At 35.9% G+C, this 11,342-nt stretch overlaps 1 protein-coding gene across 1 annotated transcript in view; it reads left to right on the top strand.

The window, feature by feature from the left end:
• Window positions 1-205: 205 nt before the first annotated feature.
• The window catches only part of KPNA5 (karyopherin subunit alpha 5), a 50,733-nt gene continuing 39,596 nt past the window's right edge, over window positions 206-11,342 (top strand). The window contains exons 1-5 of the mRNA XM_002690097.7: window positions 206-845; window positions 5,462-5,595; window positions 6,929-7,030; window positions 7,141-7,240; window positions 8,606-8,700. Coding sequence (XP_002690143.2) covers window positions 842-845; window positions 5,462-5,595; window positions 6,929-7,030; window positions 7,141-7,240; window positions 8,606-8,700 — 435 coding nt within the window. The 5' untranslated portion in view covers window positions 206-841. The remainder of the gene's footprint in view (window positions 846-5,461; window positions 5,596-6,928; window positions 7,031-7,140; window positions 7,241-8,605; window positions 8,701-11,342) is intronic.

Below are 11,342 nucleotides of genomic sequence, written 5' to 3'. Positions count from 1 at the left end.
ATTATCTTGCATATTCTGTGCCTTGCACTACATAAACAATCTGTTTTCAATACTGCTTGTTCAACCCCAAGGTTGAATCATGTGTTGAACAAGGCTATATGTGTGTTATAATAAATTAAGAATACTTTACTTGGAGTTATTTATTTCATATATCAGTGGCTACTATTTTGCAAAAAAAAAAAAAAAAATCCACAGATGTTACGGCATCCAAAATTTTTCAACTGAAAGGTTGAAACAAATGAGCAGAGAAGATAGGAAGAAGTGAATGAAGTTGAAGAAAATGAAGCTCCACGAGGTCAGGATTTTTATCCGTTGTGTACACTATTGTACCTCCAACATCAAATCAAGTCTGGCACAGATTAGTCCCTCCGTCAATACTACGTTGTAAAATGAATAAATGAATGGATGGAAGCTTGGATGTATGGATGAACAAAAGAACGAACGGGTGAATGACAGAATTGGCAGGGAGCGCTACTGCTGGCAGGGCAGTAGGACACACTTCTGCCACAGCAACGCACAGAGTTAAAATCCCAGAGTCCAGAAGTCGCCGGATCCTCCATGAGTGGGTGGGGCTGGGGCGTCCGCTTCTCTCCGCCCCTCTGCCTGTCGGTGCTGCAGCTTCGCTGCCGCCGCTGCAGCCACCGCCGCCGCTGCCGTGTGCAAGGGCTTCTGGGAGCCCAGACTTAGGGGTCTAGAGTAAGGGGCGCAGGAGGCCGCCATCTTGAGTTGTGAGCCTGGTCTCTGTACTCATCGCTAGGGGCGGAGTGCTGACCCCACAGTTACCGCAGCAGCCACCACAGCCGGGGACTGGGAAGTCAGGGCGCCGGCTAGTGCCACATTAATGGGTAAGTGGGAGTGACACACACCAGGTGGGGTGAGCCTCGGGTTTGGTCCTTTCGGGAGCTACTAGTTCCTGAGGCCACTGTTTTTATCTTCCACTACAATTGGAGAAGGAAATGGCAACCCACTGCAGTGTTCTTGCCTGGAGAATCCCAGGGACCGGGGAGCCTGGTGGGCTGCCGTCTGTGGGGTCGCACAGAGTCGGACACGACTGAAGCTACTTAGCAGCAGTAGCAGCAGCAACAAAGGGTTCAGGGCCGGGCCGGGTTCTCTCAGCTTTTCCAGAGGGAGACAGCAGTGGCGGGGGCGTGGCGGCCAGACCTTTCCCTTGAGGACGCGAAGCCGCAGGGAGCTCAGAGCCTCTCCGAGAGCCAGGCTGATGCTCAGGAGTTTTAGGCACAGGATCCTCTCGCCGCTCTGCTCCGCTGTCTCTCGGCAGTTCTTTTTTTTTTTTTCGGTACATGGTCTTAACAGACGTTGCCTGTCACTTCAGGGGCTCAGCAGTCTGTTCCACAGCTCAGCTTGTTAGAAGTTCCTTCGTGTCCAGAATAAGGCAGGTTCAGCCCCAGGGGCCTACGTGTCGCACCCTCTACCGCCAGCGCTGCCGTCCACCTGGCGCAGATGCCTGGAAGGGCTCAGTCCTGACGCGGGCCAGCGCGGTTTAGATGCTTTAGTTAGCTCACTTCCAAGGTGACAGTTTAATAGTGTCTCCTCACTAATGCACAAGACATGAGAGATGAGAGGAATTGAAAGCTGTGAGAAAGGATAGTGCTACTTCAAAAGAATATGACACTGGCATTTACTCTTTGTCTTTTTGAACACTTCTTTAAAAAAACCTTCTGATCTGATGTCTCTTAGTTACAGCATTCCATGATTTATATTTTATTTTAAAAAGTGACTTTCTCTCATGGTAAACAGGAAATGGCTCTGTCCTTTAGATCTTCAAGTACTGCTTGTTTGCTTGTAGGGGCTCTGGTTGCTGCACTTTCCCCTTTGTACTGATCTTGTCATTTTACTAACAGACACCCAAGCCCATAGAAACGCAGGCTTTATGGAGACAAGAAATTCCGTTAATATGTATTAGAAAAAGTTCAGATTCCAGGTATTTGCCCAACCTCCGCACAGTTTTTTCAAAGAGCGGAGTAAAAAACAAGCTTATGACTGAAGAAAATCCTCTGGCAACTTTATAGTGTTTGAATGGCATTTCTTATATTTGAAATAACTTGTATGAGACAGCAGGCTTTGAAGTACTGTCTTTTAAGCTATATTCCAAAGAAAGAAAATCCCCTTGGGTGAGGCAGCTTTAAAAAATCATTTTCCTTGAACTTACCCCCTTTAAAGCAACTGCAGTGAGGATGCAGATGTTAAATAAGGGACAAGAAGTTAGTACTATAGAAGGAAAACAAACAATGAGTTGCTGGGGCGAGATTTTATTTGGTTAGCATTTATACTGAAAGATTTTAATTTGTCATTGCCTAGATTGATGGTCTTATGAGTACTGTCTGCTGTGTGTGTTGGGAGGCACAGGTGATTCAATCAGATGTGGGGAGAAAATATTAGAACTTCTGCTTATATTTTAAAACTTTTCTTTTTTTAATAAACTTCTGTGAATTTATAAGTGGATAGTTTATTAAGTTAGTAATATGCATATATAAATAAACAAGCATATTGAGGGTGAATTCCCAAATGTATTTTGTGTGCATAGGATATGTGATCAAAAGTTTAGAAGCCAGTGGCCTAGAAGATGCCTAATGCATAGGTGGTAAATATTGTAAAGAGGTTTATTGCTGCAAACATTTCATTTTGCTAAGATATTTTATACTGTTGAGTGTAATTCAACAATAAATATGAAGCCATTTGCTCGGTAATTAACTTTGTTTTTCCCTTCCAAGAGCCTAAGCTTTTATTAGTGCAACAGAGCTTTTATATATAAAATAGAGAATAATGCTAAACATTGTTATTAAGAAAGTTAGATTGAACTGTTTCTAGACATAGGTATTTGTAGGTGCACACAATATTGCTAAAATTAATTGATTGACTATTTTATAAAGAGATATTGGTTGATTATACATGTATTTTAATTGCACAACTATATACATGTGTTAAGAGGTGCAAAGTACTTTTTAAATCATTGTAAAGTCCTCAGCCCTTTCCATTCTACCTTTAGTTCCACCACTAAAGAAATTTTTCTTACTTTACCAGTGACCTGATTATCAAGTCTACCTTCCTGTGGCACTTGACTTATTGTAGACACTTAAATATTTGCGGGATAAATCAATGAATGAATAAATTGAGTGACTTTTTTTTTTTTAGGGTCACTGCAACTGAAATATTTCTTTATCTTTTAAATTCCCTTCTTTTTCAGGACTCTTATTTTCTTCTGATCCTTCTATTTATGTTTGGTTTCCTTTGTTTTCCATTTTCCATGGAAATGTGAACATCCTTAAGACATCCTTTGGGCGTCTTTCTTTTATAGCTCTAGTGCTCTTGTATGATCATTCAATACTCTTTTCCTGAGTTTGACTCATAATTTTTAGCCATTTATAAATCAAAACCTTCTGTTTGTGCTCTATGTACTATAAATTTAACACATTTAAGATTAAATTCACTATACATCATTAGAGTTGCTGCAGTAAACAATAACAAAATTCTAACAAGGGTAGCCAGGATACAGAGCAACAATAATAGCTAATGGAAATGCAAAGTGGTATACTTACTTTTCAGAATGGCAGTTATAAAATGTGAAGCATATTCTTGTCCTGTTATCCATAGATTCTACTCCTAGATATTTACCTGAGAGAAATGAAAACTTACATTTACACAACCTGTACATGAGTGTTTATAACAGTTTTATTTGTAACTGCCCTAAACTAGAAACTGAAAACTACCAGGGCTTCCCTGGTGGCTCAGAGGGTAAAGTGTCTGCCTGCAATGCAGGAGACCTGGGTTCGATCCCTGGGTCGGGAAGATCTCCTGGAGAAGGAAATGGCAGCCCACTCCAGTATTCTTGTCTGGAGAATCCCATGGACAGAGGAGCCTGGTGGGCTACAGTCTACCGGGTCGCAAAGAGTTGGACACGACTGAGCGACTTCACCTTCACTAAACTAGAAACCACCCTAAATGTCCTTCAGCTAGTGAATCAATAAACTGTGGTATATCTGTACAATAGAATATTGCTAAACAATAAAGAATGAATTTTGATACATGCCAACAATATGGTGACTCACAGATACACTATGTTAAATGTAGACAATTAAGACTATATACTGTTGTAATTTCATTTATGTGAAATTTGGGGAAAGGCAGAGCTATGGAAATAGTGGTTGCCAGGTTTTAGGAGTAGGAGAAGGACTAAATAGGAGCAGCATGAGGAAGTTTTGGGGGGAATTATGAAGCTGTTCTGTATCTTAATTATGTTGGTTATACGCCTGAGCATTGTGTCAAGTTCGTAGAACTGTGTACTGAGTGATTTTTGCTGTGTGTAAGTGAAAAATAAAATAATTGAATTCATTGTTTTCATCTCAAAAACAAGGAGGCAAGAAAACAAAACCACTACGCCAATCCTCCATCTGTATTCCCTTCTTGGGTTATTTTGTCATTATTCTGAAAGAGTTCATGCTGGAAACCATGAAATCATCCTCAACTCCTTTCTCTTTCTTAGCACATATTTCTTATGCTCACTTGGCCTCTAATTCTTATTGAATCAGTATCTGAAATATTTCTGGAATCAGTCTGTCTTCTGTGTTTTTCAGTGCAGCTACTAATTTACTTTAGGTCTTTTATCATCAATGTTTGAAACAACCTTCTCTTTAATTTCTTAATTCTTCTCCTTAGGATCAAGACCAGATTTCTCAGCTAGATTGCAGGAACTATATATTTCAACCTTACCTACCTTTCTGGTTTTATCTCCTGCCCCTTTTAAAATATATTTTATGTTTATATGTTTTGTATATTTATAAAATATTTATGTGTTAATTTTTAAAATATGTATAATAAAACTACTTAAAATATAGAAATATTTCAGTATTTTAAATGAACTGATTATACTCTAGTACTGAAAATTGGTATTGTAGTCATAAGTCAAGTCCTGACCTGTGTGGTTTTAGTTCTTTAGGCAGTTCCTTAAGTAAATGAAAGAAGCCAGACACCAATAAATACATACGGTGTGCTTACTGAAACTTGATGCTGTATTTTATTGAAAATAAGACAATTCATTGCTGATTATTTCTTGATCTTTCCAGAAGCTGTGATTTAGAAGTTTTTTATCCAACTGTTTTCATGACTGTTTGCTGGCTAACAGTTATTTTAAGATGCACCTCACTTATAGAAAGGTTAAAATACCAGGGATACGAGAGTGCCTCTCCGAATCAGTGAAATTATGGTAATGACTTTGTGTTTAGACCAAAATCTATTATTTGTTTGATAGTGAAGTCCTAAAACATTTGATTATTTTCCTCCAATTTTGATGTAGAGGTGAGAGGATGTATTCATTGTACATAATTTTCAGGATGAGTTTTATTGGTGTATTTAATCCACGAGCCTGAATTTATTGCCCCAGAGTAAACTTCTCATGTTATTTTGAAAGTAATTGATACCTATTTTCTTCACTCCTAATCTTAAGATGCCATGGCTAGTCCAGGGAAAGATAACTATAGAATGAAAAGTTATAAGAATAAAGCCCTAAACCCCCAGGAGATGCGTAGACGAAGAGAAGAAGAAGGAATACAGCTTCGAAAACAAAAAAGAGAAGAACAGGTAGGTGTCTTAAAATATTTAATTCTGTTATTGCTAATTTTTAGATAATTTTAAATGAAAAATTTTTTTCTAGGAAATTGAATATAAATATATTTTTATTAGAATCCAGTAATATTAGCAAATTCATGAATCAGAATCCTTTGCTATTTTAATCACTGACAAGAATGACTTTTCTATTCCATTGATGAATCTTTTATGTCAATATTTCTACCCCAGCGCTAAGACATATTTACTCTTGAGCCTATTTGTATCACTTCCACTCAGTGTTGCAAAATTTGCCCCCTAGAAAAACATTAACTGTATTCGTCACTTTGTGGTTTTCATAACCCTTGCCCCTAAGTTAATTATAATCGTTTTCCTATGCTACTCATACTGTTCTCCTATAGTCTCATCAGGCAGACCTCTTAGCCTTCTCTGTTTGAGCTTTATATATGGAACATAAGGAATAGAAAAATTCATTTAAAAGAATGCATCTCCACATGTTTCATTCCAAGACACACTGAAATTTAGAAGTATTCATCAATAAATAGAAGGGTATGGTCCTCACATACATGAATTAGAACCACTATGTAAAAGGGACTAGCAATGTAGAAAGTTAAAAAAGGCCTGTTTTAGAAATATGATTATCCCCCCTATTTATAGCATCTAACATAGTCTCTACTATATTACAGTAGGTACTTAAGAAAAAAAAGTCTGTTAAATAAAGGAATAGGAAAAGAACTGTGTAGAGACTGAGGAAGAGCAGAATTTTATTTAGCTATCAAAAAGATTATGATACCAGATTTTTTATCAGTTTTGATTTATGAAATATACCTGTAAATCTTGCTCTGTGACTTGACCATGTCTCTCTCTTCCTCTCTTTTTTTTTTTCTTTATGTTCACTCAGTTATTAAGCATAGGGTCATCTTCCCTGAGAGTTGTTCTTGTTACTTGTTAGTCTGATATACTGGCTCTGTTAATATATCGCATTATCTCACTCATATAACAGATCTGCTTTTCTTCTTAGATATCTCATAATTCAGTGTAGGCATATGTGTTTTTCTAAGTGCTGTAAAATATAAATGTGTGTTCTGTTTATGGTACTGGAAATTGGTTAAAAGACCTGAGATTAAGAATGTCCCAAAGCAGTCTATAGAACAAGAGCTAATCTAGCCCCAGATGTTTAACTTCTCTTGAATAATTTAGGTGTTTATGGTATGGCGATTACAAAATACTAAAATATTCGGAACTTTAAGTGATAAAATGATTGTTTTGTTCACTTAAAGGAAAAAATAATTCTATGGGAATTTAGGGTTTTATGGAAAACTTAATGTATTATTTCTCTTTATTATAGTTATTCAAACGCAGAAATGTCTCTTTGCCCAGAAATGATGAATCTATGTTAGAAAATCCTATCCAGGATCCAGACATCAGTTCCACTGTACCCATTCCAGAGGTAGATATTACAAATGTATTTCAAATTATATTTCTTCAGTATTTCAGAGATGTACTGCAAAATTATTAATTTAAAATGTTTGGATAATAATTATATTTTCTGTGTTTTAGGAAGAAGTTATTACTTCAGATATGGTTCAGATGATTTTTTCTAATAATGCTGATCAACAGCTAACAGCTACACAGAAATTTAGAAAGCTGCTTTCTAAAGGCAAGAATTATTTTCAGTGTGCTTATTTGATGTTACTTATTTCCTGATGTTACAGGAATTTGTAGTGCAATTTTGTTAGTTTTTTTTTAAATTTTAAGACTCTTTGCCAGTACGTCTTAATTTTTTCTATAATCTCTTTTTTAAAACCATTATACTGTCAAAGTAACACATGTTGATTGTAGAATATCTGCAAATGTAAAAGAATTTAAAGAAGCAAAATAGTCCCAAATCAGTCCCATTGCTAAGAAAGTTAGAGATACATATTTATAAATTCTTACAGAAATATTTTTCAGACTTTTTAAAAATGGCAGCATGACAGCAGAGCATGAATGTAAAATAATTTAATCAGATATTTCTTTTTTTACAAATTTTAAAAAATTTAATTTCTATTTTATATTGGGTGGGAGTAAAAGCATTAATATTATGTATTATCTTGATGTTTTATAACTGTAAGAGCAGTTTAGGCTGTAGAATCCAGACTTTTCATGTAGAACATCAAAACAAAACTTTGTAGTATTTTACTAGCTTTGCAGAAATCTCCCAATTTTTGAAAAAGTTAGGATAGCAAATTTGTAGAAAAAAGAAAAGGAAAAATGTCTATTCCTTTTTTTTTTCTTTTGACCACATTGCTTGACTTGTGGGATCTTAGTTCCCAATCATTGAACCTGGGCCCCCTGCATTGCAGGTGCATTGGACTGCCAGGAAATCCCAGAAATATCTTTAAGTTTGCATTTATTTTAATTGCACTTACTTTTTGCACTTATTTTAATTTTCATTTAAACTTCTTAGAGATTTTATTATTCTCTTAAGTCCTCACCTATTGTGAGAGTTTATCAAAAATTCTACATAGTTGAATAGCATTTTTGTAAATAACATCTTGAGAAGATAGGACTTGTCTGGCTGAAAGACATTAGGCAGTTCATGGTTGTAGTGAAAGGGATATCCCTGGAAATTGGAGTATGGTTATGAAGAATTAGAAGGACTGTTATCCTTAGGAGGGTTATTATCCTTTGATTGGTGTTTTGAGTATTGGACTGAAATACTCCCATACTGTAAAGGTGACCTGCTAAATAGCCTTTAATTTATGAATTTTAAATATTTGTTTAGGAAATATTTTAAAATTTTCTTACTGTTACACTAATGAAAAATAATTTGCTTTTTTGTAGTTTTTTTTTTTTTTTTTTGGCAGCAAACATTGCAGTTATGAGAGCATTTATTTTCTTCAGTTACGTCCAGCTAAGGGTTTCAAGTCTGGGCAGTGAAATCTAGGAAAGAGTTATTTTGTGTGTCCTGTTAACTGACACAGGGTCCAGATCATTGTGCTTTTGTATCTGCATAATAGCTTCATTCTTTTTTAATTTTTAGAACCTAATCCACCAATTGATCAAGTTATACAGAAACCAGGAGTGGTGCAGAGATTTGTGAAATTTCTTGAAAGAAATGAAAATTGTACATTACAAGTGAGTTCTGTAGTTTATGTTCTTAATTATCTTTCCAGAAATGACATAGGATTAGTTTCTAGTGAAAGCAACTTCTACAGTACTGAATATATTGTAAGCATTCAGTAAATATCAGTAGGTGGCGATTAAAGGTGGTGCTACCTGTCTTGCCCTGGTCAAGTTTACAGTGCTAATTTTTTCTAGGAACTATTACTTTCTCTAGAAACTATTATCATTAAGCAATTTTTTTTGAAAAATATATTTAAAATCATTTGTAATTTTAAGAAAAATTTTATAGTTGTCAACCTTTAATAACTTTTGCTTTAGAAAATCATAAATCAAAATGTTAACTTACTTAATAGTTAAATTTATTTTGGCTCCTAACTAAAGTTGTGACTTTTTAGTATAAACTCTTGTACCTCTTAAAACATTTTTATCTGATTGATCAGTTTTTTTTTTTTTTAAGAAAGAACAAATCAGTATAATCTACTTAAAATGTGACCAAAGTTAAGTGTGTCTTAAAGAGTGTTGCTTCTCAGTTATAGTGAAAATTTAAAGATGTCTTCCAAATAATTGGCTACTAAAAATATTGAAGTTTGCAAATATTTTACTGTTTAGGATTGTTCTTCCTGACTTTCATTGCTATATATATATAACCTACACCTACTTTCTTAATGCTCTTATTGGTATAGGAGAACTGTTCCTGGTATTTGAATAATTTGAAATTACTTGGGAAAGATCCTCTCTCTAGGTATAAGCAAAGAAATGTGCTGCACTTCTGAATATTACCCATCATGAGCTTTATAAAAAATGCTGAGAATGTTTACAATAAGGATAGTCTTATGTCAATTAAGTGATAATGCTATAAGGACTATTAATCACCTAAAATCTATCTATCAACTAGGGTCTTTATGTAATAGTGCTGTAAGGGCTGGAAATCATGGTTTGGTCATTGACTTTATTTGTAAGCTCTGAGTCCAAACTAAAATCTAAGCCTCCTGATAGCAGTTTATTTGGCTCTTTAATTCTAAGTGATTGAAAGAAGAAGTGAATGGATAAAATTGAATGTTACTTTAAACAATACATTGTATAAGGCATTGTAGTTACAGATTGGTAAGATATTTCTCTCTTTGCAGAAATTCTTCACTCTGTTGGGGAAGACAAACACCTAAACAGATCTATAGTACTATAGATGATACTATAGTTCACTTAGTGCTAATAGAAAATTGTTATACAAAGTACTTTGAGAGCAGAGAGAACATAGCAGCTTATGTTTACAATGTTACACAGCTAGTCTTAAGGGGGAATGAGAGTTTAACAGGCTGAATAAAAGGAAAAGTAATTTCAGGTTGTGAAAATAGCATGTGTAGAAAGCACACAGTATTCAAGAACGTTGGGGATTTGAGAGTTTATCAATCATTGTGTGTGTGTTAGTCACTCAGTCGTGTCCCTTTGTAATCCTGTGGACTGTAGCCCTTCAGGCTTCTCTGTTCATGGAATTCTCCAGGCAAGAATACTGGAGTGAGTTGCCATTTTGGTCTCCAATTAATCATTATACTTGAAACCTAGTGAAATTCAACAGTGTGTTCTTTGGGCAGCTATATGGTGTACCATATTATCCAAGTTAATATGAAATATATTGTTCAATATATTCTTGAACCATACCAAAGAATGCTCAAACTACTGCACAATTGCACTCATCTCACACGTTAGTAAAGTAATGCTCAAAATTCTCCAAACCAGGCTTCAGCAATATATGAACCGTGAACTTCCAGATGTTCAAGCTGGTTTTAGAAAAGGAAAAGGAACCAAAGATCAAATTGCCAACAATCACTGGATCATCAAAAAAGCAAGAGAGTTCCAGAAAAACATCTATTTCTGTTTTATTGACTATGCCAAAGCCTTTGACTGTGTGGATCACAATAAACTGTGGAAAATTCTGAAAGAGATGGGCATACCAGACCACCTGACCTGCCTCTTGAGAAACCGATATGCAGGTCAGGAAGCAACAGTTAGAACTGAACATGGAACAACAGACTGGTTCCAAATAGGAACAGGAGTACGTCAAGGCTGTATATTGTCACCCTGCTTATTTAACTTATATGCAGAACACATCATGAGAAACGCTGGGCTGGAGGAAGCACAGACTGCAATCAAGATTGCCGGGAGAAATATCAATAACCTCAGGTATGCAGATGACACCACCCTTATGGCAGAAAGTAAAGAAGAGCTAAAGAGCCTCTTGATGAAAGTGAAAGAGGAGAGTGAAAAAGTTGTCTTAAAGCTCAACATTCAGAAAACTTAGATTATGGCATCCAGTCCCATCACTTTATGGGAAATAGATGGGGAAACAGTGGCTGACTTTATTTTTTGGGGCTCCAAAATCACTGCAGATGGTGATTGTAGCCATGAAATTAAAAGACGCTTGCTTCTTGGAAGAAGAGTTACGACCAACCTAGACAGCATATTGAAAAGCAGAGACATTACTTTATCAGTAAAGTCAAGGCTATGGTATTTCCAGTGGTCATGTATGGATGTGAGAGTTGGACTGTAAAGAAAGCTGAGCACTGAAGAATTGATGTTTTGAACTGTGGTGTTGGAGAAGACTCTTGAGAGTCCCTTGGACTGCCGGGAGATCCAACCAGTCAATCCTAAAGGAATTT

Source organism: Bos taurus, chromosome 9, assembly GCF_002263795.3.
Source record: "Bos taurus isolate L1 Dominette 01449 registration number 42190680 breed Hereford chromosome 9, ARS-UCD2.0, whole genome shotgun sequence".
NCBI lineage: Eukaryota > Metazoa > Chordata > Mammalia > Artiodactyla > Bovidae > Bos > Bos taurus.
The sequence above is the reverse complement of the archived record's forward strand: the minus strand, read 5'-3'. Positions and strand labels throughout refer to the sequence as shown.